General features: G+C 39.0%; 2 protein-coding genes across 3 annotated transcripts in view; both read left to right on the top strand.

Annotated features, from left to right (window-relative positions):
- Window positions 1–18164, top strand: part of EPC2 (enhancer of polycomb homolog 2) — a 50656-nt gene extending 32492 nt beyond the window's left edge. Inside the window, exons 7-14 of one of the 2 annotated variants that reach the window (XM_031053390.2) lie at window positions 1358–1549; window positions 1801–1890; window positions 4177–4322; window positions 4422–4765; window positions 11245–11375; window positions 13332–13491; window positions 15182–15515; window positions 16891–18164. In XM_031053390.2, the coding sequence (XP_030909250.2) occupies window positions 1358–1549; window positions 1801–1890; window positions 4177–4322; window positions 4422–4765; window positions 11245–11375; window positions 13332–13491; window positions 15182–15515; window positions 16891–16963 (1470 nt within the window). In that variant the 3' untranslated portion in view covers window positions 16964–18164. Of the gene's footprint in view, window positions 1–1357; window positions 1550–1800; window positions 1891–4176; window positions 4323–4421; window positions 4766–11238; window positions 11376–13331; window positions 13492–15181; window positions 15516–16890 lie in introns of both variants that reach the window. The other variant, XM_005153744.4, reaches the window with a different exon arrangement.
- An 8645-nt stretch (window positions 18165–26809) lies between these two features.
- KIF5C (kinesin family member 5C) overlaps window positions 26810–27541 on the top strand; it is an 80148-nt gene continuing 79416 nt past the window's right edge. Inside the window, exon 1 of the mRNA XM_034061968.1 lies at window positions 26810–26937. Coding sequence (XP_033917859.1) covers window positions 26812–26937 — 126 coding nt within the window. The 5' untranslated portion in view covers window positions 26810–26811. The remainder of the gene's footprint in view (window positions 26938–27541) is intronic.

Raw genomic sequence — 27541 nt, 5'->3', positions numbered from 1 at the left:
CACCACTTGGCCTTCAGTGTTAGGTAAGCAGCAAGTGTAGAAAGGTGGAAGAGAGTGAGCAAATGTGGTTAATGTTTTTAAAATGACTACTAAAGAATAAGGTTTGGGGTGGTTTTCTTGCAGTTAATGTAGGCAGTAATTGCAAAATTAACTGCTTCCAATCTTAGCATAATTTTAGTATTACAAATGGTTGTTCTGCTTGTCTTGTTTGTACTTCTTCATATCATGTTTCCTTTAACCGTTCTTTAAGCTGTAAGTTGTCTTTTGTTTTTCTTAGGAGCTATCTTTTCTTTAAAACATAAATACTAGATGTGAAGGTATTTAAAAAGAGCAAACCTCTGAAACAAATCAAAACCAGAATTCAAAGTTAGCCATTTTAATGTCACTGTCACAGTTAAGCTAACTGGGCTGAGAACAGAAAAAGGGTAAAACCTAGTGTTATGCTGTTAATGTGACAGGAAAAAAAATGCACCCAACTGTAAATGAAAACATATTTTTGAGGGAATAATTGAAATGCCAGTTGTAAAATCCTTGGATGTGAGGCTGAAGGGTTGAAGACCTTCAAAAGTTTGTATTTAAGCACCCACGACACCTAGTGGGCACGGAATTGAATACAAATCCCTTGCCTTGGTTCTCGTGCAGGAGTAGTGTTACACCTTGTGTTTCTCATCTGCGGTGGTGAAGCTGAGCTCCGTTACTGGAGTTTCACTCAGACAGTTGTTGATAAGTGGTAATATTGGGTAAAGTTGAACACTTTTTCAAAACTGCACTGGCTTTTACTTGAGAATTTTGCATGGGAAGTAATCTTCCTTTTAATTTAAAAGTTTAATAGTATTTTTATCCAAGTGAATGGTTTAATATTGGTGGAGTCGCTTACTACAGAGCATTTGTGTTAGCAAAATCTTGATGTAGCAAAACCAAATAACATTACATCTTCTCAAAAGATGCACAAACTATCTGAGAAACATGGAACAGATTAGATTGTTTCTTCTGAATGTATCTGAGTGGTTCAGAAAATTGAAAGTGCTTGCCACAGAATGCAGATTTTTTGGAAAAATAATTGGAATAGGATTTCCAATTACAGTATCCTGAGTGTACTGCAAAGCAAGAAACCTCTTAGGCAGTCATATGGCTTAAAGCTTTCAAGTTGTTTATTAATAAAAATAACTAAAGATGATCAGAGGTAAAGTTGCAGGTTTTTTTAATGTCTTGAGTGAATTTTGCATTATACGTCTGAAATAATCTGACATACTTCTTATTGAGAGGGTTTGGAAGATAAGCAGTCACGTCTTAAAGTAATTAATATTGCCTTTTCTCATGCCTTAATTTTTTCTAATTTTTTATTTTCAACAAACAGCATCCTCATCATTCATCTCTAAAGGAGGAGGTGTCAGATGTTGTACGTCAAAAGAAGAAGTATCTAAAGAAACCTAAAATAGAGTGTGTAGTAACTCCACAACAGCCTTCTGCTGAGCCCTTGCCTGTTATCAACAAAAGTGACATTAAACAGTACGACTTTCACAGTTCAGATGAAGATGAGTTCCCACAGGTAATAATACTCTTACAGAATCTCAGTGTACAAAAGGTAGACAATTCAGTTTGGCCAGTCTACCCTGAAATAGAGAATAACTCTGTTGGACAGTGGAGTTTGTTTTCTTCTTCAAAGCTATGCTTCAGAGAAGCTTGCATTTACTGTATAAGTGTAGCAGTTTGTATTTATATAATATGAACTTGTATAATAAATAAAAACCCCAAACATAAACATGGCAGTTGGAAGAATGTCTTTGCTTTCTGGTCTAGGTACCCTCACCAGTATCAGAAACGGAAGAAGAAAATGATCCTGATGGACCTTGTGCTTTCAGGAGAAGAGCAGGATGCCAGTATTATGCTGTAAGACTGCTGTGGGATTAGCGTGGTGGTTTGTGTTGGGCTGGGGGATGGTATTTTGTTTGTTGGTGGGTGTGTTTTAGTGGTGGGGTTTTGGTTTTTTTAAGTTTTTTTTCATTTGTTTTGTCATGGGTTTGGGGTTTCTTTTTGTTGTTTGTTTTTATTTTAGATTGGCACAGTGCTAATGTAATAGCTCTTCTGTTCCCACATTCACCACCAGAGCTTTGATTGTTAGGTGAATCCAAAGACAATCTTTTTCAGTCTTCATGAAGATTATTTTTACTGTACTGTTCCTCTGTGATTATCTGAAGGGATATCAGAGGCCTTCAGCCACTGCTAAGAAGGGAGAGATTTTTTTTATCCCCCTCAGCTTTCCTAGCATGTCCTTTCTTCCCAGCTTGTAGAGCTTGTTAGATTTAGGTACTAGTTGTCCTAATACTCGGGCCTGCTGAAAGGTCCTACTGGGGCATTGAGTAGTCTTGCTGTTGAAGCAAAAGTCTTTACTCAATTTTTTTCATATTAAGTAAAAATTTTCTTTTGAAATTGGTGTAAATGGTAGATATAGTGAAAAACATCAGGTTGCCATTGCAGGAATGTGAAGAGGACAGAGTCACAGAATGGTTGAGGTTGGAAGTGACTGCTAGAGGTATAATCCAACCTTCCTGCTGAAGCAGGGGAACCACTGACAGTGATGGGGTTAGGGTTTTGTTTCTTGGTTTTTTTTCCCAAGCATGTACTTACAGGTGGGGAGGTTTAGACTGCAGAGGACCAAGAAAGGCAACAAAATGCTATAATGGGTCTGGCTTTTCTTTGCTGGCATCCCATGGGAAGTATGAAATTACATGACAAACTGATCATGTATTGTGTAACCTTTAAAGCCAGAGAAGTCACTTAATCACTGGATGGGCTGTTTCAGAAGCCTAAATATCCCCCAGAATACGAAAATTATAGCATGGGCATCTTGCACAAGTTGTCCTGGAAGTTCTTTGTGCAGGTCAGATGTGTGCAACTGTGCCTGCTTCACATTGTCCTGATATGTTGTCTCTGGTATTCTGGAAGCGACTACAACTTGATCTTTCCAAGAATGTAATTTTTAGCGACTCCTTCTCCTCTTTCAGAGTTTTATTAGTGGGTTATTTAAGATAATACTTGTCTGTTTGCCTTTAATTTTTTGTGTGGCCTCTTTTCTTCCTTGTTCTTTCAGTTTGGTTGGATTTTTTTTTCCTGTTGATTGCTAATCTAGTAACCTTTTTTGCCTAGCTCCAGGATGTTACCTGAAGCTTACTTAGAATTTATCCCTCCTCCTCCCCCCTTTTTTTATTCCTTAGTTAACTTCTGTGAGTTAACTCCTTTGCAAAAGAAGTCGAGACAACTGTAAACTTGTATTATCATTCTTTTCTGTTATTTTTCAGTTGCTGTTTAGAAGGAGGCCAGCAGCCTTAATGTAATCCTATTAGGTTTGCGGTTTTTTTAACTGAAGCCATCTGAATTTTGGTTAACTTTTAACATAAATTCACTGAATCTACAGCACTACTGTTGCTGTAGGTTTAACCTGATCACAAGGATTGTTAAAGAATACTTATTAACTTGTCATGGAAGACATTTCAGACAGTAGACAGCATTTCTGCCTGTAAAGATTACACAGTTTTGAGTTCACAGTAATAACAAAGATATTAATGGAGTAATAAAAATGGCCTAAGGTAAGCTGATACAGAAAATACACTGTCAGGATCCAGTAACTGAATCATGGAATCATAGGATAGTTAGGGTTGGAAAGGACCTTAAGATCATATAGTTCCAACCCCTCTGCAATGGGCAGGGACACTTCGCACATATGTATTGGAACCAGGGCCATTCAGATCAGTGTCTGTTCCCCTGGACAATGTGTGTTTTATGGCTAAAACTAAACTGCAAATTCAGGACCCCCTTTTGAAGTTAGGTTGCAAGTTGTCTGAGTTGGGAATTGTTGCTTTGCTTTGTACACCTGCTGACTCAGCAGGGTCTTTGATAAATGAACAGGTCTGCTTGGTGTTTTCTGTCACAATAAGTACTAAAAGTATTCCTCTTACAGTGTGATACTTAGCACTGAAGCTGTGCCTACAGTAATCAAGGAGGATTTTCTGCTTCATGAGTTCACTTTTTTTTTTTAATTGTCCAGGTTCTTTTATATCTAAGCATATTAATTGTTGGTTCTGTGGGCATTTTCTGTACTGTAGCCTGTGCTTGATAATCACTTGGTAGTGACCTCATCACTCTAAATGAAAATGAAAATTTCCTTTTTCTTTACAGCCTCGTTTGGACCAAACTAATTCTTCATATGAAAACTCAGAATTGGCAGAATTGGACAAACTGAGGTTCAGGCATTGCCTTACAACCCTTACAATTCCAAGAAGATGTATAGGATTTGCAAGGAGACGAATTGGCAGGGGTGGAAGGTACAGTTACAGTATTTGTACTCTACATTCCCCTTCAGAGGACAAAAGCATTAGAGAGAGATAGTTAAACTAACATATTTTTTCATCCTCTTTAATCAGGGTTATAATGGACCGAATATCCACAGAACATGATCCTGTCTTGAGACAGATTGACCCGGAAATGCTGAACAGTTCTTCAAGCTCTTCCCAGACATTAGACTTTTCTTCTAACTTTTCACGGACCAATGCTTCCAATAAACATTGTGAAAACAGACTGTCCCTTTCTGAAATACTAAGCAATATCAGATCATGTCGACTGCAGTGTTTTCAGCCAAGGCTACTAAATCTACAGGACAGTGATAACGAAGAATGTACCTCAAGGAAAACAGGGCAGACTGTGAATAATAAAAGAGTCTCTGCAGCATCTGTAGCTTTATTGAACACCAGCAAGAATGGCATATCAGGTAGGCAAGGATTTGAATTCTTCTGGAACTGAAAATACTGAATTCCAGTGTTTTCACTTGTGACTGGACTGATAGTATCTTCAGAAGTGATGTGTACCTAAACCAAAGACACAAGCTAAATACTTTGTATTTCTTAGGATACACAGAAGCTTTTCACAAACAGTTCTCTTCTTCAAGCTTTTGTTAGTTTCAGTAGAATCTTGATAAAGTGCTAGACTTAAACATGCATTATTCAAAGGAGGGATTCTGCTCGTATTTAAGAATTGCTTAAGTGTATGTGACTGATTCTTAAAGACTTTAATTGGTCTAACCTTTTTCAAGGAGAAATGAATGCTCTCTCTAAATGAAAAAGAAAAGCAGTGTATTTTTCTTGTCAGTTTTGCTTTTTGACTTTGCCAGAACATCTCTAAAGACCAGTAGTATGTTAGTAAGTATCTACTGAGCAGGCATGAAAAAGTCTGAAAATGGCTCTTTCTGTTGGTATCTGTCATAGTAAAAATTTTGGAACTGGAAGCATCCAGTGATGCACCTTCTCTGTTGATTTTTCAGAAAATTATCAGCCACTGTTTAAGTGTGATAGGAGATTCCTGTTTTGCTTCAATGTCATCTCTTAACTCTCATAGCTAGTGCAGCATCTCTTACTGTTCAGCATTATGACCCCATAGTTCTGGATGAGCAAGACATCTAACAGAAACTGTCTAAACAGTTTTACATTTTAAAAAGAAGTGTCTTGTAGTTTTTTCACAAGAATGTAAAATATACACAGTACTTCTTATCTTTGTTAGCGATTTTGGGTATAGAAGCTCTAAACTTGGAATAAAAGCCACCAAAAGAAAAAATATGCTTTAAGCTTATATTAGCAGCTTTTACATCACTTGCTTCATGTACTACAAATTGTAATTGCTTAAGTTTTAACATTGTCACTTCTTTGTCATGGTAGAAGAATGTACAGTTCTTTAAAATGCTGAACAATTGGAGATATGCCAAGAAATCTACTACAAAGAATAAGAAGCATTTGAGTATTTTCCTGTTCTATTGTGTGTATACAGAACTAGGTATTGTAAAACAGGATAATTGAGTAATATAATAGGCTGATTATGAAGCCCATAATTACCTTTATATGGATGTGGAACAGTTTGTCTCTTTTAAAGTCAGTTGCAGGATTGCATATCTTAGTTTTCAATAACATACCTTTAGAATTCATGTGTTAAATTTCTTGAAGACAAAATATTCTCTATGTTACGGTTTTAAAAGACTGAGCATTAGCTTTTCAAGTAACAGCAGTGTAGTACTGACAGAGCGGAGTAAATACTCAGTGCTTAATAGTTTTATAACTCTTCAGTATAGTCACTGTAACATTTATATTTTTGTCTCATGAAAAGATCTGCACAAGAGTATTTTTCCACTGTAAGAAGCGAACAGACATAATGTGCTGTGGTCATGTTTTGTATATTTTTTTTTCTGTAAGGAACTTGAAAGTCTGGAGAGTTGCATGTGTAGCAGAAGGGGCAGTTTTGTGTGATGGGATTATTGATAAGCATCGAGAGATTTCTTGTTAAAGCAAATGCAGAAAATAGAAAGGAATGCTATTTGTCACAGCTAAGGATGTGAAATGTGGACTATAAGCTGTACAGAACGATGGAGAATTTGCTGGTAGCTCTTTATATAACAAGAACAAGTAAGATTTCCATTTGCATGAATAAATTGTGGTGACACCAAGGTAAGGAAAGTTCTTAAAAAGATACAGGTGAAGTTGATTTATTTTTTTCTGTAGAATTTTTTGTAATTATCATGTCAGTTACTTATGGATTAGCCAGGTGTCAAGCTTCTGAGACTTTGAATTCTGCTGCAGTGAGACTTTTGTGTTTCTCTGAGGGTGAGTCAGCCTTAAAAAACTTGGAGGATATTTTGGGATGGAAGCTGGATATATCTGATTTTAATCGTGTAATCACATGTGAAAAAAATAAGTAAAAGAAAAAGGTTGAAGATGTTTTTTTTTTTTTTTTTAAATACCCAAACCTGGCTTTAGTGTAAATGAAGACTGCAGCAGCGGAAAAGAATTCAGTAGCTATAGGAAAGATGGCACACTGTAAAAAAAAAACAAATAAGAACAGCATTGTAAGAAAACAAAAATGAGAATGGTATTATAAGAAAACAAAAATGAGAACAGCATTTAAGCAGTGTCTTCAGGAAAGTGGTGGCTTGTGTTTTGGCAGGGAAGTGTGTATACATAAGAAAGTCAGCCCTTTGTGATTCAGATAATGCCATCAGCAAGAATTAAACCTGAATTGTTGGCGATACATGGCAAACTAATGATAGACCTGACACGTCTACAGTGGACTAACACTCTTGTGCTCCTCAGGGTTTTGCACTGATAGGTGAAGAGAAAGGTTAGAGAAAAATGCATTTTAATGATGAAGGAACTATAGAGAAATACCTAAAAAAAAAAAAAGCCTCAAAACAAGTGACAGATCTAAGCCCCTTTGTGAAGGAATAGTAATCAACTTTTGTTAAATCATTCTAGAAATCATCTGAGGAATACATTCAGATGAGAACAGAGATAACTCAGTAGTTGAAGTATGTTACACAGGGAAATTAATGGTTATGGAAGATCTTTTTGTTTACAAACTCAAATGACAAAACAGATACTGTAATTCTGCTAAAGGGTGAGATGCAGTAGACAGCAGGGTTCTTCACCAAATAACTGAGACAGCAAGAGACACTGCTGTTAGATTTTCTTCTTAGTAAATTGTGAGTAAATGTTAAAAAGGCTGGTCCAAGGCTAGTTGTACATTAAATTGAGCCACAGGTACTATCACTGCATTTATTAATGTAATTCTGCTTTCCAGGTGATTGTTGAAATCAGATGACTTTATGGCATAAAGCTGCCTCTAGAGGAAATAATGACAGTAGTGATGCTGATTGGGTTTGGTTTTTTTTTTTAGTTTAGAGATGACTTGGAGTTGCTTGCTTCTGGTTTTGGTGCACTAGAATATTTAAACTTACCTCTGATTTATATTTTTTTGCTTCTATTAAAAAGCAGCTATTTCTCTGGTATTTCCTCAAATGCTGGACATTGTACAAACAGAAAGAGACTAATTTTAAAGATGTGTGACTAGTCTTTTCTTGAAAGCGCCTAATGAGTGCATGAATAAAGAACCACTGTTTCAAGCTAAATTACACTCTTGCTCATGTTATAAGAACTGCAAGTGCGAAAACTGAATTTGAGGAGCATTTAAGAGACAAGGACACTGAAACAGTTTGATCCCTCTGATCAGTTGTGTAAACTTTTTGTAATCTTACACACTCTATCTGGAAAAGTAAACTTATCTCTTTGCCAGAGATGCCTCCAGGTGAATTCTATGTAATCTAAAATGATATGAGCCGATACAACTGATCATCAGGAGAGACTGAGGAAGGAGGATACCAGGAATTTGTAGAAGGTACTATTTATGACAGCTGAGTAACACTTAACATGCACTACTGAATTCCTGTAGTGCAACTCAGCTGATTTTTGGGTCTGAAGTAAGAAGTAGGCTTTACGCAAAATCTTCAGCAGTTTTCAGTCTAGTCAGCACGTTGCATTTGGCTTTCAGTCCACTTAAGCTGCCAGTTCCAATGACTTGCTCAAATAGTTACCTGTTCAGTTACCATGTCCTAGCTACAAAAGACAACTGCAGATGATGGCACTCTTAGTTGAAGAATTCTGCTTATGGAACAAGCTTTTGCCTTTTGGAGGCAATTTTTTCCAGAATTGTATATCATGTAGAAGTAATTAATGAAATACACCTTTGGGGGCAGCCTGAAAGATGATTTTTTGATTAAAGCCTTCAGATTCTAAGATAAGTGACATAATATTCCAAACCAAAGCTGTCAAGGAGAGGAGCCTGCAAGACTTGATCTCACATTGGTGTTCAGTTTTGGTTTGTTTTTTTGGTTTTGTTTTGGGTTGGGTTTTTTTGTTGTTTTTTTTTGGGGGGGGGGGGGGTATGAGTTGTTTCTTTTGTTTGTGTGGTGGGTTTTTTTGTTGGGCTTTTAGGGGTTTTTTTTTTGTTTGTTTGTTTTTACTTATCCTGTTGTAGTATTTCAGTTAAGTCAGGCTATGGTAAAACAGAAAATCCTGATACTGAGCAGTGGAAGCTAAAATTCTGGTGAATAGAACCTTTTGTAAGAAGTATAGAACACTTGCACTTAACTGTGGCCTTAAAGGCTACTGTGGGACATAGTAGAAGCTGTTTGTTCCTTTTTCCTGTAGGACCCTTCAGTTGTTTGATTTGGCAGAAGCAAATGATACTAAATGTGCTAATGAACATCTACTGTTTAACAAGGCTAACAGCTGAGTTTAGCCTGACAACTGAATAAATACCTGGTGGTAGGTAGCAAACTGAGTGAAATTTAAACATGTACAAGCAGAGTAAGAGATAATTACATTACTGTGGTAATCTTCCCTGTACCTTGTAATGGTGTTTCATGAGTTTGTGGTCTGTGTCAAATGGAGAAAGAAGGGAGATTGAAAACACAGAATTGATACATAGGCTAAATTGATCCTCTGATGTAGAGACTGCTTTTTATATTGCCTTTACAGTCCACAGAAGAATACAGCTTTGAATCTAGATGAATACCCCTGTACAATTCTATGATTCTATTGCAGATAAATAATAGTTACTATAGTTACTTACAGCTAAATGCAATTTAGGTATTTCTTTGTGCCATGTAAGCTTGTTCTAAAACATGCTTCTTTTTATAAAACAAAAGACATATTCTGGAATTTGTTACCTCAGAACTTAAAAATAGACCTATATATGTAATGTTCCATAATGCTTTTCTTGGCTCTGTTGCCTTTAGTAACACAACATGTTTTGGGAGACTCTTGTGAGGGAACTTTGTTTTATCTGACTGAACTTTGAGTTGAATGCTTTGTAGCAATAGGTAAGAATCTTTAAGGACAACAAAGTAAAGCTAAATGTGAAATAAACTTGATTTTAGAATATGCTGGAAATGACAGTATCCCTAGAGTCTAATAATAGTTGTCTAATAGTTGTCTAATATTAGTTGTCTAATATCCCTAGAATCTAATAATAATTGTGTAAGTCAAGCCAGCTGGGATTAAACCATGACAAAGTCATCAGATTTTTAAGTGCCTTCCTCATGTCACTGAAAGCTGTTTTAATAATGTAGAAGCAGAGAACAAGTTTTAGTACTAGTCTAAAGAGTCATGATCTTAATTTTGGTATTTATTCAGTATGGAATCTCAGGACAGCTGCAGGTGTTACAACTAGTAAATGAAAGAGAGAACCCTGAAAGATACTGTATTGTAAAATACACTTTGTATTTTAGTGTTAGCTCAATATCTCTTGATAAGATAATATTCTTGCAAAATCCAGGTGTTTGAGATGAATGACAGCTCAGTATTTGCAAAATACCATTCAGAATAAACTTGTGAAATGTAGTTAATGAGAATCTTTGAAAAGTGAGTTCTCTTTACTTCGTTTTAGGAGAACTTAGTTCTTAGGTTAGCATCAACTGCACAGAACTCAGGGTTTTACCATGAAACACTTGATAAACTGTAAATACTGTCAAGTGTGCAGTTCGTTGAGGAGAGTATATTGAGAATAGCTTTTCTGACTTAACCATTCCTTTCACTTGTTGCAAGTGTGGTGCTGCTGGGTTGCATTAACCTGGTTCTCATAAGTAAACAAGCTTATTAGGTTACTCTTAAACTCTTACTCCATATAAAAAAAAAGGACAGGGAAAATCCTGTTCAGATAAAACTTAAGCATTTCCATCAGGAGGAAAATGTTTGAAATAGGAAGGTCAAACTTGATTTGCTAAACAAACAGAGCTTTGATTATTTCCAAACACTTACTAAAGTTTAGACCTGGAGGTTAGCTTTGTTATTGTATATTAGTTTGTAGCCTTCTCAGGAAGGTTGCTATGGAAATGTATACAGACTATTTAAATGTGTAAATTTGGTTGTGCCATTGAAGCAGGTGTTCCCCAGTGCCAGGTGTATGGTTCCTTTACAGAGCCCATTCTGATGTTGGAGAACAGGACAATAGTAGGACTGTAGGAAGGGGAGTTGTACAGGTATAAATTCCCAGCTCAGCCAAGTGTATTTCTTCCTCAGCTAAGGTTTCTAGGACATGCTTGTTTACTGAAAGCCGGGATAATAATTTCTTTAAGATTTTGCCTAAAGCAAATGGAGAGAAAACCACTAAGGACAGAAACTGCTTAAAAGCAATGAAGGCTATGAATTCTTTTGTTATAAATTGATTCAATACTAAAAGAACCCAACAAACAAATTTAGCTTGACCTCTTCATTACATAAGAATATCTGAAGATCTTTACAAGCATCTAACACAGTGTGTGTTATCTTCAAGCACTTGTTACTCAACATGGATACAGTCTCACATTTTAAATATATTTGGTTTGTGCAGGCCTGTTTAACACTGACTTCACTTTCTTTTCTGTAGTAACAGGGGGTATCACAGAGGAACAATTTCAGACACATCAACAGCAATTAGTTCAAATGCAGAGGCAACAACTTGCTCAGCTTCAGCAGAAACAGCAATCTCAGCATTCCTCACAACAGACACATCCAAAAGCACAGGTAATGCACCTTGAATGTTGTCACATGCTAATATCTTCCTTTTTGCTGACTGTCTTTTTCATCTCTCCTACAAGCTAAACATACCATCTCAGTAAATTTTGGAATGAATGTTAGAAGGCTTTGGGTCAAGATGCTTTTCCAGTTTGCCCAAAAGGCAGTTATATTGTAGCTAGTGAAAATACCTTGCTTTCACTTTTTGATTTGGAATGAAATAATATTTTACATTTCACCATCAAAACCTGCTTTATTATTTTGTTGTTTTGTTGTTTTTTTTTAAGTTTTATGTATCAGGGCAGTGTTGTTAATGAAGTATGTTAAATATGAAGTAAATACTTCATATTTTAACGTGTTAGTGGCGTCCGCAGAGTCAGTCAATGTAGAAAGACAGTGCTGTTTCTACAGTCAAGTCATACTGTTTTCACTAATTTAGTCCTCCTTTGTGTAAGTGATCCAAAGAGACTTTTTTACTAAAGCTACTTCATGAGGTAATGTATTCTGTTACAAACAGATGTTAAGGGAGTACTAAAAATTGATAGCTTCTGAGAGGAAAAATGGAGTTTTGCTTATTTAGTTGGATTCCTTCCCCCTCCCCACTGCCAGTGTTATTACTTCTGTCTTCTAAGACAATCACATTTTTTCCTCTGTAGTGCCTTGCAAGGCAAGAAGGTATCTTTTTCTGTCAAACTTAGTTTTCTACTAGTTTCTTACTAAGAAAATATATAAAAGCTGTTGCTCTTGTCTATTAATAGGAAAGCTTATTTTGAGTATGCTGTATGTAATTGCCAGTGCTGTTTGTCCTTCCCCTCAGTATTTTCTACTTTGATTAATTGGGGATTCTGTATTGGCAGTTGCTCATTACATGTTTTGCAAGTGTAAAGACACTATACCAGAATATTTAAACAAAAAGAATTAATTCTGGATTTTTAAGACACTTTGTCTATGCAGAGTCATTTTCATAGTTAATAGAAATGCAGATTGCAGAATGACACATTCAGCCATTGCAGGGTGTCTTTCCAGTCCTTACCATTCTTTTAGAGAAACTGGACTAATAGGACATGTACGTCCAGAATGTGGTGGCATTTATGCTGTGATACAAGTTACTCCATGAGAATGAATGTAATATAAATACTGAAAATTCTTTAGATTTGCAGTTGTGTGTATTTGCTGCCTGGAGACAGAAGAGAGAAGGAAACTTAAGACTTGGTAATTTTCTTAGAGGAAGCATGGCAAACACAGACTCCTGGAATGGTTTGGGTCGAAAGGGACCTTAAAGTTAATCTAATACCAACCTCCCTGCCACAGGCAGGGACACCTTCCACTAGACCATATTGCTCAAGGCCCTGTCCAACTCTGCCTTTAACATTTTCAGGGACGGGGCAGCCATGGCTTCTCTGGGCAGGTTGTGCTAGTGCCTCACCATCCTCACAGTGAAAAACTTCTTCCATAAATCTAATCTGAATCTTCTCTCTCTTAGTTTAAAGCCATCCCCCCATGTCCTATCTCTACAGGCACTTGTAAACAAGTTCCTCTTCAGTTTTCTTGTCAGCCCATTTAGGTCCTGGGAGCTCTGAGGTTGTCTCAGAGCCTTCTCTTCTCCAGGCTGAGCAACACATTGCAAAAGTGATCTGTCATGCCAAGAGCTGCATTTGCCATTGACTGGCTGAATCAGGCTGGACTTACTCAGCACTCATTTGGACACTAATTTTCAACTTCTCATCAGACTTGTGATATGGAAATATTTAATGTTACTGTGAATTACAGAATTACAAGCTGGTTAGCGTTGGAAGGAACCTTAAAGGTTCTAACCCCATGCCACAGGGTTACATTTAGATCACACTAGATTACATTTAGATTTATTTATTTATTAACTGCTAATTGTGCACTATAGCAATCCTAACAGAGTGTTTAATTTTGTTCTTGGATAATTTTAATGAAATTTTTTTTTAATTCCCACAGAGCTCCAGCACCTCTGACTGTATGTCAAAAACACTTGATTCAGCCAGTGCCCACTTTGCTGCATCTGCAGTGGTTAGTGCACCTGCTCCTAGTCGCAGTGAGGTAACGAAGGAACAAAACACCAGCCACAACAATATTAATGGTGTTGTCCAGCCTTCAGGTGATGATTTCTTAAAACTCATAGTCTATTGTGAGATGAGAATGTGTGATCTTATTTCTGATTTCTAAAATACTATTTAATAAACAAAATAATCAACTATATTAACTGTGATACTTTTAAATGCTGGTATGCGGTGGCATGTAGGTTAGTGTGGCTATAAACCTACCAAATGCTGTTTTACATTGGAAGAGCATTGTTTCTGTTTTATTTTGTAGTTTATATTTTAATAATCTGTTATTACCAAAAGTGTGACAGCATCTAAAAGAATGTATGAATGTGTAATTAAAAAAAATCAATTGCTTAAAACATTAAGTACTTTAAGAAGGAAATAGAAAAGTTGCTACTTTATTTGGTCATTATCTCACTTGTGTATTCAGACAACACATACTAATCAACTACTAGTGGCAACTTTCTTGAAATTACTATAAGTTTCAGGTTTCATTGCATTTAGGATTCCTCCCAAGTTCAGGCAGAAGTGTAGATGTTGGTGTTCACTCCTATCCTGCCTCCTTCTGAACCTCCATTACCAGAAGGCAGTAATGCTAGTCGTGCTGCTGCCACAGCCATGTTGCTGAGACACAAATGTTATTTGGCATTTGACTGCTGTAAAAAATAAATGGCCTTTAGAGAAATTTGTTGGTTTAACAGCTAATGATGTAATTAGTTTTACAGACCTTCTGTCAGGCTGGGTTAATGATAATATGAAATGAATAGAGGGATTAAAAACACAAATGAATAAAATCAATATACTGGAACAGTTCCAGGAAAGAAAAAGACATTTACGTATAATTCTGTAAGATCGTACCTGAGAGGATAATACTTTGAGGGGTGTAAGAAGAAGTATGTAGTAATGTACTGTGCAGATACGTGGTACACAGCTTTATGATTGTTGAAAACCATTGCAAATATTTTGCAAATGAAAGTAGATTTCTGTTACTGTTCTAAAGCTGTAAATGACGACCGTGTAAAGTAGCTATTCCTATTTAGGGATAGGAAGACTTGTAAATGAGGAAATGTTAGCTGAAAGAAGATTTTTCTTTTTCAGGAATGAGAGTCTAGGGAAAATGTATGTAGTTTCCCTATGATGAAAATCAGAAGAGTGACTAGCTAGAATAGTAAGGTGAAATTTTGAGAACCTCTGGTTTGAATATATGCTATGAAACCTGAGATTCCTCACAGCTCAGGGGTGCAAAGGGAGTACTACAGCATAATCTGAAAGGAGTTTTCTACTTTGCCTAGTCTTAGACCCCTAGTTTTGCTGACTTGGGAGAGACTGGTCCCCACTGAACATCTTCATGTTGCCAGCAGGACAAGGTAGGAGGTGAAGAGGTGATTCAAAGCATCAGAATTTGTCTTCACTGTCAGTCTCTTGAGGTCACGTAACTAAGGTATTCCCCATTCTCCTTACTTTTATGGGGCATGCTGCCCCTTTATGATTCCTGAAAAGAGGTGTACAAAGTTGCGCAATGTAAAGGTTCTTCGTAATACAGTGACCTCGTTCACTTGCTGATGTTCTTGTGAAAAATAATATTTATAGTGTTAGCTAGAAATATTTCTGAAGTTTTACATTTTGTGTATCTGCAAAAACCAGATTCTTGCACAATTCCAGTGTCATATATACTTAAAGCATATAACCCTTGAGGTTAATGTTTGGCTTAGAATCTAATTAACACTATTTGTTTCATAACAGGAACTTCTAGAACGTTGTACTCCACCAACATGGCTTTATCATCCAGCCCAGGGATTTCAGCTGTACAGCTTGTAAGGACAGTTGGCCACACCACCACAAACCACTTAATTCCAGCATTGTGCACAAGCAGCCCTCAAACGCTTCCCATGAACAATTCTTGCCTGACAAACACAGTGCACCTCAACAATGTCAGTGTTGTTTCTCCAGTCAATGTGCATATCAATACAAGGACTTCAGCACCATCGCCAACAGCCTTAAAACTTGCCACAGTTGCTGCCAGTATAGACAGAGTGCCAAAGGTAACTCCTAGCAGTGCCATCAGCAGTATAGCACGGTAAGTGTTTGGCAGACTGGAGCAGTTGTAAGTTACATTTGTGCTGTGTAAATGTCTCCAAGGATGTTTACACCTCTGAGAGATTTCTCAGTATAGCTTCAACCTCAAAAACATCCACCTGCTGATATCTTCATTGTAGCTGTGACAAACAACAAGAGAATTTTGCAGATAAACACACAAATAATTTGCACTGATTTTAGGCACCGGTAGTTTTGGTAAACTTCCACTGTGTTTAAAATGGCTTAATTTTTAATCGTTTCCATTTGTCCCTTCTCATGCAGCACTTTCAGGTAGTGTCTATTAAACTCTCCATATGTTCTCTGTGTAACTGTGTATCCATATTGTAAGATGCAGCTGACATGTACCTACTTTATATATACATGTGGGTATATGCATTACATATTTAAGTAAAGACTAAACCGCATATGTGCCAGCCTACGTCTTACGTATATAGATAGATGTTTATTCTCATTGAACAGCAGCATTGTTATTTCAGAATGCTTAGAGGATATTTCACAGGAGTGGCAGGAGCCTGCAGCTGGCTAAGTTTTTTCTTGAAACTACAATGTTAGGGCTTTGTTTTCAGTCTGTGCTGGATTGTATGATGGGTTTTTTTGAAAATGTCATATTTGTTTATGAATGAGAAAAGATAAAAACAGATACTAATGAATGTGTTTTCCTGACTACTTCATAATGCTTCTGCAGAGGTTAAAAAGAGCTTTTTGAGATGCAAAATTGAAGGTGTAATTTAGTTGCTGCATAGATCAAGATAAAGGTATTTTTAAATTAACAGTTGTGCCTTAAAGCATACTTGTATATCATTAATGCGTTTAGCTTTTATTTCCCCCAAGTCAGAGGGGTATTTCAAGTCATGGTGGCAAATGTCATGAAAAATACCACCTTAGCCAGCTAAGTTTTAAGCTTCTCTACAGAGAATGATGATAAATTGGAAAAGCATTTAAGATTTCACGCACTTAGTACTAAAGCAGAATTTAGCAGAATTTAGTGTGTGGGGAGGAAATTTGTGTCAGAACAATGCTTCGCTCACTAACAGAATAACTGGTATTGAGTCATCATGGTATATCTTGAGTTTGCTCCTTCAGGAAATTTTTTAGTACTCCTGTCTATAATTTAGGATGGTAATTCACAGTTAATCTTGCAGAGGGACTGCACTATCAGTGGAGTAAAAGTTAATGTAGTTCTTACATGCCAGTATTTAGTTTTAAATTATCTGTTCCTAGAGTATGTGTTAAGGCTTCTCCCTGATCCAGGTAATAGCTGTGTAAAAACAGACCACACCTGTCAAATTATTAAAACTTGCATAAGGAAATCCTTGTATTCTATCTGTAACTATTAAATATTTCTCTTATTGCAGAGAGAACCATGAACCAGAACGACTGGGTTTAAATGGCATTGCAGAGACAACAGTAGCCATGGAAGTGACATAACCTCAAACCAGTGTCACAGCCCGGGCTCATGGTGTAGTCATTTATATTCCAACTGAATGCAAAACACAGCGCTCTGTGGATCACAGAGAACTAAAATGGACCTAAATGGACTATCAGTATATCGTGTATTAAGTCGATATATAATGTAAATTTTGTAAAATTGGGAAAATCACTACCTTGTAAAATAGTTTATTTGTATCATCAATATTATTTCTGTTACTTGAATAGTAGATATTCATCATCATGCTTTTGCACTTGAATTTGCAACTGAATGGATTAAAAAATAATTCTTTAATGGGATCATGAGCATGAAATGGGATCCTGCATCACTTGTTTTAACTATTTATTTTGCCATGTTTACATTTTGTATCTTGTACAAATAAATCCAACTTTGTGTCTAAAAAAAAGTTAAAGATTCATAGCTAGGAAACAAAATTCTTGTAATTTTTTTCTAAAGAAAATGTAAAGTTTTCACTTGGTTCATTTTGTTTCACAATTTGACTAGATGGACTTTTTGGTAAATACTTTAGTGGCATTTCACTGTCAAATATGAAGTTCAAGGCAAAATAGTATTTTCTATTACTGTGCAGGGGAAAGGGATGGATCGATACATGCAAATTTAATGTAGTAACTCACTTTTCCATATATTTTGAATGTATATTTCTATTTATAATACCAGTTTATAAAAAATAATTACACAGGAAAAAAAACTGACTAGGAAAATTATGCATCTAGCACATATAAAATTGTGCAGATACAAGAAAATTTTCAACTGATTACATTTTATCTGAAGACTGCATATTTTAACCGGCTTTAAAACTGTAACACACCACATAAAGGATATTTTACCAGGTATGTATTGCATTATATATCATTGCAATAATTAATTATTGGATGTCTAGATATCGAGCCATCCCAGGTGGTGGGGGGGAGGGAGGGTTGTGGCAAGATTGTCTTTTCAATTTTGGAGAGTTTTCCTGTGGCTACAAGGCAAGTAACGGGTTGGAAAAAGTCTGACTTGTAAGCGTTGGACACCTTCGTAGTGTAGTGTTTTAGTGACTTTTTTTATACGGTTCTTGTAAATTAGATACGTGTAGTGGTGTTTCAGAATGTTTGTTTATGCACTAGTTCAGACAACTTTCCCTGTTACTTGTTCTTGATAAGTGAAAACTGCAGGGAAATAAAAATACATATCAAAACATGGGCATGTTGCATATGTGTTTATTTCACAATGTGCAAGCAACTGCAGTATGAATTTTGGAGGCTGTTCATGGTCTTCTAATGATTTTGATCGAAGCTTGTGCACATTTCTTCCCCAAAGTTTCAGTTTATATGATTGCTACCTGTGCTTATAGTGTATGACAGGCAAGGAATGGTCCAGTAGTTGGGAAGTGAGACCTTTGAAAAATCAGGATCTGACAGTTTCTTTTGCTGGCCCAGAAACTTTTAGTATTACTTTGGGCAAATCATTTGAATTTTCTGTTGTTTGGGTCTCCACCTGTAATTTCAATAATGTTTCTGTATTTCGTAAAATCACAGAATCAGTGAGGTTGGAAGGAACATAATGACATTGTCTAGCCAAGCACCCCAAAGAAAGTCAAGGAAGGATTTGCACATCTGTCGTGCAGTCAGTATATTTTTTCTCCTGGCTTTTTTTGTAACAAGCTATATTTAATATAAACTGTCTTTAAGTATGTTTTGTCTTATGTTCTGTAAGTTAAAAGTTCTGACAGTTAAAAACTTGCAGAATTTTAAATACTGGGAACTTGTCAGAAACTTGGATGTCTAAAATTAACTATTTTTTGCTTATCAGATGCTTTCTAGTCAGTATGATGTCTGCAAGGAGAGATAATGATAGATTATATTTGTAGAGAACAGTCAAAGGAACCTGTGACATACCAGTCTGACTCCCCTAGAAATCATTCCGTACAGATGCATGATCACCTCATATACGTCCAAGGCTTTCTTGGTTTATTTCTGGAATGACTATGACCTATGTAGTCTGAAGTATTAACTTTTTTTGAGAGCAAAATTGTTGCAAAACAGTCTAAAGAAGAAGTTACTTTCCTTGATATATAAAAATAACCTTGCTCTCTAACATAGCCCAAAAACCCTTTTGAGATTTACTGAAAACGTCAAGTTATTTCTTCGGCAGAGTGAAAGTTGTGCACTTAGCAAATGACAGCTGCTGAGTTCTGTACTACAGACTCCCTACAAATGCAGATCACTTTCAGGATAAATTGGACTGAAAATGTCTCTTAAGATTGCACTGTCTCTGTGACTTGCTATATACTAATCCTCACCTAATTACTTAAAAAGTCTTTAACTGGAGCTTTTAAATTTCAGTGGATTCTGGAAAAATGTGAGATGGCGAAAAGGATTTTGTAAACTCTCAAAGCTGTAGTGGTAAGTGGGCCATATACTGAGCAAGTTAGATTTAAAGGATTAGTATTGATGTAGCTTTCTGTGAAGTAGAACTGTAAAGGTCATCATAAGAATTGCTAGCAATTAATTGTGTGCCTCAAGTGCAAGAAAAGGAGATCAAGATTTCTGTGGACTTCTATTCATTTTATAAAAAGAGAAAATTGAGTATTGTTAAAAAGTCTGGTACTTTCTCCTGACACTGGTACACAACAGGGAGCACCAATGATTTATTTTTGTGTGCTGTTTTAAAAATGTGTTGAGAATACAGCGTTCTTTTTTAATTCCCCGATTTGAACATCATGCACATCTGCAACATGATTTCAGTACTGATTTCTCTTTATTACATATTAGGCAATGTTGTTCAGGTAAGATTTTTGAATGTAGTTTATCTACAGCAATTTATATTGGACTTCAAGTGTAACATGCAGATTTTTCCCTTAATGTCAGATACTAGAAAAATTATTATTTCTCTAATAAGGTTTAACTAATTTATTTAATCTGTAGATTGACTGAAGTTTTGGGGTGTGGTTAATTGTAGGCATTTTGTTTCTAATTCTGCTGTAGGGCTTTTCCTCACTTTTCCAGACATCTAACCAGTATTATATTCTACTTACAGAGATGTCCCTTCCCTTTAATCCTCTACCCTAGACTGCATGTACTGGTTTTCCCCTCCTACCAACAAGCTGACAGTGACTGCAGCCTTTTGGTGGTATTCCTAATTTTTTGAAGCTCCTTTTCCTCCCATGAAAGTTCATTTTCCTGTACTACCTCTAGCTCCTTTGTAGATAACAACAGAAATGTTTCCTATTTCCTTATGACAGTAATTGTGGTTTTTGAAGCAGAATTCTCAGTGCAGCCTTCCAGGAGGTGAATGATTTATCCTGAAGTGGACCTAGTATCATGCTCACGGTTCAGCCTTCCTCTCTGCTTCTAATATCATACAGGATGAACTGCTCAGACTTTCAGCATAGGAATTTCTACCAGGACACACTATCTTCAAACAGGAAAGCTCTGAAGGCAGCAGCAAGCTAAACACTTTTAAAGAGAGGATTGTCATCTCAACAGATTTTCAGATTTCAGAGAAATGTCTTCAAATCTCACTTCCCTGTTTCTTCTACTTTTAGGTTGTACAATACTCAGGATAGAGAATAACCTTCATAAATAAAAGCATGTCTTGAGTAAACTGTTACTGGGGAAAGAAAAAAAAAAGGATAGATATCTCTCTAAGGGAGAGATGAAATGTTTCCTGCATAGCAGCAGATCCAGGCAATATAAAGTGGGTTAGCTGTCAAGATCCAACCATTTACATTTGAACGAAGGCATGCAAAAGAGAAAGTTTTTTTTTTTTTTTTCTTCTGATATAACCAGCTTATCATCTGGGAAACATTAGTTACAGGCAATTGCTGTCTGAGGCAGTGCAACCCTGGGTTTGTTTCATCTTCCAGGAATTCCATCCAGACAATTCATCATGGGGATGGTGGGATGCTGGCCTGTAGAGCCCTGCTCAGGAGCCACTTGTACCTGGGAAGCTTCCTAAGGCAGGTGGTTACTTGAAAAGAGATTTCTCAGGGAAAGAACAACCAGTTTAAGGGTAAGGCCAGTGTTGAAGCAAGGGGGATGGCAGGGACTGGGGATAGGTAGAGAATGATACAGGGTGCAGATCCATAGTAAAAGTGGTTATTGTACTTCCCATCACATTTCACCCCAACTGCGTTACCTGGAGTTTTTCATTCTGGGAGCCTGCTGCTTGTTTTTAACACAGGTAATGTTTTAGGTGTCCTGCTACATCACTCCGGCCTACATAGAAATAAAGCAGCCCTCCAGGTATTTGCAGAGTGCCTAAATGTCTTTAATGGCAGCATTTTTCTTGTGGGCCAGTGATGTGTGAGAATAGCATTATGTATGAAATGGGAGTATATTTGGGTAACTTTTTTTACAAAATTTTACTTAAATGGCCAGAAAGGGAAAGATGTACTTCTGAGAGAATGCAGTACACGTCATTCTATTTGGTAAGGAAGTCCTTAAGTCCTAAGTCCTACTGGCTTAGAATGAGTTTGAAGCAAGCTGCAGTTGTTACCCATAGATTATCCCGTCTTTTTAAGCACCTGGCTTGCCAAGCAATTGTGTCTTGTCCTCCTGCGAGTGAATAGAGCCCTGTTAAAGGAGTGACTTCAAGGCACTTCCAGATTACTTTTGTTAACTGCTGGGAGGTAGCTACATCTTCATTGACTGTATAAGGGAAACTTATATATGTATAAGGGAGTAGCCATGTCCTACTTGCAGGCACCCAACAGCAATGCCTGAAGCAAGGTGATGCAGAGTTCTTGCATGTCCCAAAACTGGTTTGACTGTATGCTATCCTTCTGCAGTTACTGTCAGTACCCAAAATGACATTCCTGAAGTGAGAATGTTTGCATCTGAAGCACCTTTCTGTTCTACAGGAGGAAAAGGGGAGTTTCAAATTAACTTCTCTGTGCTTCCAGTGACTTGCTTGTTTCCAGGTCACACAGTATATCTCAAAATCTCTGTATGCTTTGAACTGTTTTTTAGAGTGTAATCTCAAAAAATTAATGAAGAGCACCCATGCAAGTCACATTTGGTAGAAATTTAACTGTGGAATCACAGTCTATTGCCACCCAGTAACTACAGTTTAAAGAAGAAAAATAAATTACTGTAGTTGGTATAGGACAAAAATCTGAAAACTAAAAGGGAACAACAGTGAAACAACTCAACTGCTTCCTGAATGTGGACTATGTTCACTCCTCAGTGGCTTTGTCCATTCCTTTTTCTGAATATTGGCATCATCTTCCCATTCTTGCTCTGTATGTTGTAGTGTTGAAGGTGGTGGTCCCTGTACCAACTGCAAAAATGCTGTATTGCAACCCAGCACCCCTCCCCAGGCATGAAAAAACATGATGGCCCAAAATCTCTGCAGAAAATCTGGGAGATGCCTTGCACCCTATGGGTGTGCCAGGATAGCCTTTCCCCTGTACCCCAATTACACTGAGCTTTTTTTTTTGTTGTAATTTTTTTATCGTAACTCCCCTGAAGTTATGATTGTTTCTGTGATTAAGAATGGGAAAATCTCTTTAGTCCAATCTGGCTTCAATCCATTACACACTGATTTAAGCCTAATACAAATGTAATTACCCAGGGAGGATAATGTAGAGAGATAAATTAGAGATCAAGGGGCAAACTAAGGAAGGAGACAATTAATTAAGGCTATACTACAGCAGATATGTAAGAAAATTTGGAAAGAACAGATGCATCAGCCTAAATTTTTATATTTTTTTTTTGTCTGACATGAGTACATGAGCACTCTGTAAAGTTCTGACAGGTCAGATGAAAACACTCTGACCACAGCACCATGCATATCCTATACTGGCAAGATCTTACCTATTCAGGAATGTCTGTAAAAATAAATTAGTACTGTGCCTGTCAGCTGCTGAACTCTCCTGAGGATAGCAGAGAGAAGTTAGTGGGGCAGAAGGTGATCAACTGACCAAGGCCAGGCTCAACTGGTATAGTTACACTTTCAGAACCCCAGTAGTGGTCCAGATTGAGTTTGGATGAAGATGCAAAGCCCTTCTACCAGAAACTGTGGGGAGCCCCATATGCTCTGACATCACCCCTGGGGACAGCTGGTGGCAGCTAGCTGTAGACTGATGTCAGCCTGGTGCTCACTTTCCCACCATTGCTGGCAATGCTTCGCTGACTCTTCCCGAGTTAATGGTATTTCACGGAAGGCTGCCCTGGGGAAAAGCTGATGCTTAAAATAACATCATCCTCATCTTCCTGGTGATGATCAGACTAGAGTAGTCATCGCGGTTTTAAATCAACAGCAGTGTAAGTGACACCAGAAGATGGCATCATCTGCCTGTGATGCTGTTTAACTCTTTCTGCGGTGGCGGGTTTGACAGTAGACATGTTCTCCCTCACAATGCACTTTGGTGTGGAGGCTTTGTGCTTTGGGATTATGTATTTTTTAGTGGGTTTGGGCTTTTTAGAAAAAAAAAGTTCTGTTATTTAGTTCTGTTGTTTTGGATTTTTATGATTGCTCTATAACTTCCTATAGTAAAAGACAATGTATTTTTTCCCCAAGTTAGAATGCTTTTGTTTGGGTTATTTATTGAGTGACTCAGATGAAAGGATCGTAACTTGGAAAAATGGTTTGAGTATTGAAGAATCAACTAAAACATTTTTCCGTTTTATATGAAGTGGTAACAATCAATTTGTTTGGTTTTAGCAAATCCATTTTTATAGGTGGGTTAACACAATATATATGACTATGTATAATGTGAATAATTTACATTAAGATAGGGATTTTTGTGTGTACTTAACATACTTTATATATGTACTTTAAAGTAAGCATATATTGAAGTGTTTTGCAAATAGAAGCAATGGCTGCTTATAAACTCTGGTAGTGTAGCCCAAATGTTGTCTGATGGAATATCTTCTGACTGGCAGTACTTGATTTCTAAACCTGACCTTTCTGTGGAAGCATGACAGAGGAATCCCTGTGGTGTCCCCACCACCAAAGAAATCATTCCCTGTCTGATCAAAGGAAATTAACTATCATGGATATTTAAAATTGCTTTTTATCATATTGATTCCAACCCTTTTGGTACCTCCTGGAAGAAATCCTTTACCACCCTTTTACCTGCAGACATGTATCAGCACTGATGACACAAGTGTATCAGATTTCATCTGGAAGGCCATTGCTGAGACACCAGGCTTAATGGAACCTGTGTTAAAGCCACTCTCCCCTGCTGATAAGTTATGACCCTGGCAGGCGCATTCTGTTTAATGCACAGAGCTGTTAAAGACAGCAGAAATTCAGCCTTCTTTTTCTTCTGAAGCTTGTTCCCAAAGCCAAAACTCACTTCTTGAACCAAGCAGCAATAAAAGGAAGCAATGTTCTTTTTGCTCTGGGGACTGGAAATTGCTTTTCCACTTCCCAAATGCCCAGGCACCCAGTTCTTGATTTCTGTGGGGCCACCTTTCTGTTGGAATCCTCATTCCACTGTTGTTCATAATGTGCTCTGTCACACGCCCCCTTTTTGTTTTTCCTGCAGCCTGAACAGCTTGGCTATATTGGTAGTATGTCTACAGGGAAATGGAAACTCATCTTTCTCTTATGACTGCCCCCCTTCACCCTAGTCTTTGAGGAAAGGATTTGTTATTCCTTTTGGAGACCTCTGACACCTGGGGCTGTTCAGTGAACTGTCCCAGCTGACACTGGCTCAGCCTAACAGTTTCTTCAGGAAAAATCAGAACTTTCTGTCAAACCATATCTAATGTGCCAGGGTGATCTAAGCAGTGCACTTAGCTGGAGAACTTGCTGGAAAAGTGAGAAAATGAGATGACATCAAGGTTTTGCTTTGTCTTACTTTTGGGAAAATTCCTTTGCGTTCTGGTGCACTGTAGCTCAGTAAACCCAAGAGAACTACAGCTATAGTGGTGTTTCTTGTAAGTACATGATCTGAGAAAGGCATATTGTCAGAAATGAAGGAAATTAATAATGCTTAAGATCACAGCAGCAAAGTATGACTGCTTTTCTATATCTCGATAGTTCATGTTTTATAGGAAATAGTATCCCAATACACTGTAAATAGTATGTTCTATCACGCGTTATGAACAGCCTGGAAGAAGCTTAAAGCTCAAGAAGGTTTTGATCCCTTCTGATTCTGGCTGAAAACTAATGTTCCTACTAGGCTACTTAACCCAGTAATCTGGTAATAAGTAGTAAAAATAGCAGCTTTGTGACAATATGGTATTGTCTACAGTACAGACAGTGTAATACTGTTTGTGACACAACTGCTAAGAAAAGACATCTCTGCAGTGCATTCTTACTGATTGCCAATTATACATACTCTAATAGGAGAATAACGTTTGCCTATCTTGCTCCAAAAGGAGCTCTTGGTAATGGAGAAAAATCAGGATTAATTGAAATGGTTGTCTTTTATGACTAAGCCCCTACTTGTCCTGACTACCTAATTGGATATTCAGGGTAAAAGCTTGAAACCTAAGAGAAATAAAAGGGCTAGATAATTGGTAATCCCTGGGAATAAATCACATTATATAATAATGTCTTATCACATGCTGCACATTGCTAACTCTCCCTGATGTAACTGCTTTTAAGAAGGGCATGAAGAGCCTTTGTAGCCTGCTCTTCTTGCATCCACTGCAGGTACTGAGGAAAACTGCTTAACTGCTATAGCTAGAAAGGAAATCTCTGCAGAAATATTAAAAAACTGGCCCCTGTAATCTTAATGGCATGACTGAGGCTCATCTAATGAAACTGCTACTCTGGAGGAAAGGGGTTTCTGGAGTTGCTGAAGTCCAGGGAATGCATCCAGCTTTCCAGAAAACATCAACAGTTGCTGGGTTCATCTTTAAGTGGTGTAGATTCTTGCAGGGAGAAAGTGATGGAGGAGGAGAAGACATTAGACTATCTCAACGTTAATGTCTTGAAATGCGCTAGCCTTGGCACAGGAGGGTGAGTTGCAGGTATTTTTAGCAGGTAGGGAAGAAATATTGTCAGAGAGTGGAGGAGGAGAGCACCCCAATGTGTGGGGACTTGCTGCAGACACTGTTTTGTCCAGATGCTGATTCACTGCCTGCATCGTGACAAACTACTTGTAAATTTCATGAGGTCAAAGCGCCACCCAGCTATTGCTTCTGCTTTTCCTCACAGAAAATAAGGGTAATACAATGACATCCTGGGACTAGATATTCTTTAACCTAGTTATAAATCGGGCTGGTGTCTCCACCCAGAGAGCAGCAGCAGCTGGAGGCCTAACCCAAAGCAGAGGACTTACCCTTAAAACTGGAGCAAATACAGACAACTGGAAAGGAGATACCTGTGCCCTGCTGTGCGTTTTTGTTTGTGACACCCCCAGAGTCAAGCCTGAGCTTAGTCCCTGCCTCAGATTAGAGAGCCATAACCTGCAGCTGACTACTTCAAGATACCACGGACGAAGGGCTAACCTGGCGGCAGCGGTCGGTGGTCAGTGTGTTCCTCGCTCGGTCTCTGTCTCTCTCCCCCTCCCTCCCTCCATCCCTCCTTAGCGGCTGTGCTGTGGGGCGCCGCTGAGGGAAGCAGCTAGGGACCGTTAGAGCCGTTGGCGGCCGCCACCTGCCGCGCGGACTACGGCTCCCGTCAGGCCCCGCGGGCGCTGCGGTGCGGCTGCGGAGCAGCCCCGGGGGCTCTGAGGGGGGCGAGCTTTCCGCGCAGCCCGGCTCCGCGCAGCCGCGCCCGGGCAGGGGGCGAGCCTGAGACCGCGGCCGCTGCCGGCGCTGAGCGGCTCCTCGCCCCGCCTCGGCCCGCCCCGCCCGCCCCGCCCTGTCGGCGGCAGCAGGGCGTCTGCGGCACCTGCCCGGCGGAGCCTTCGCTCCCTGCGGCCGGCGCCCGCCCCGCCGAGATGGCGGATCCCGCCGAGTGCAGCATCAAGGTGATGTGCCGGTTCCGGCCCCTCAACGAGGCGGAGATCCTCCGGGGGGACAAATTCATCCCCAAATTCAAGGGCGACGAGACGGTTGTTATCGGGGTGAGTGTGCCGCATCCTTCCCCAGCCTGCTCGGTGCAGTGACGCGACGAGCATCCATCCTCCTCCCCGTAGCCTCGAAGCGAGCATCCTTCCCGAAGGTCCCGCCGCCCTCAGGAGCCCCGCTCACCCACCACCCTCCTCCTTCCGCCGCCGGGCCCCGCGCCCATTGTTCCCGCAGCAGCGGAGCGAGGAAGGGGCGGCGGTGCTCCCCGGGGGTTTGCCCCCCCCGTCCCCTCCCCGACCCCGCGGTCAGGGGGTCTGTGCTCCCCAGGGGTGCCCGGTCGGTCTCCGGGAAGGGTGGGGGTGCGCGGGGGCCGCCGCTGCCGGCGCTGATGTCATGCCGGTGACTGGGCATGCTCGCCGCGCTCCGCGGGGGCGGCCGCCCGCGCCTCCGCCGCGCCCCTGCGGCAGCCGCCGGGGGAAAGTTTGCCGGTGCTGCGGCGGGATCCCCCGCGCCAGGGCCGAGCAGCACCCCCCCGACCCGCGGACAAAGCCGGCCCCGGAGCGCCGGGCAGCTCCGTAGGGCCGAGGATGCGCTGTGCTGGCCCCGGGCGGGCGGGTGGGATGCGCCGGTGCTGGCTGGTCTCTGCAGAGCAGCGGGTTA

This window comes from Melopsittacus undulatus, chromosome 4, assembly GCF_012275295.1.
Source record: "Melopsittacus undulatus isolate bMelUnd1 chromosome 4, bMelUnd1.mat.Z, whole genome shotgun sequence".
Classification (NCBI taxonomy): domain Eukaryota; kingdom Metazoa; phylum Chordata; class Aves; order Psittaciformes; family Psittaculidae; genus Melopsittacus; species Melopsittacus undulatus.
Note: the sequence above shows the minus strand (reverse complement) of the source record. Positions and strands in the feature narration are given on the sequence as shown.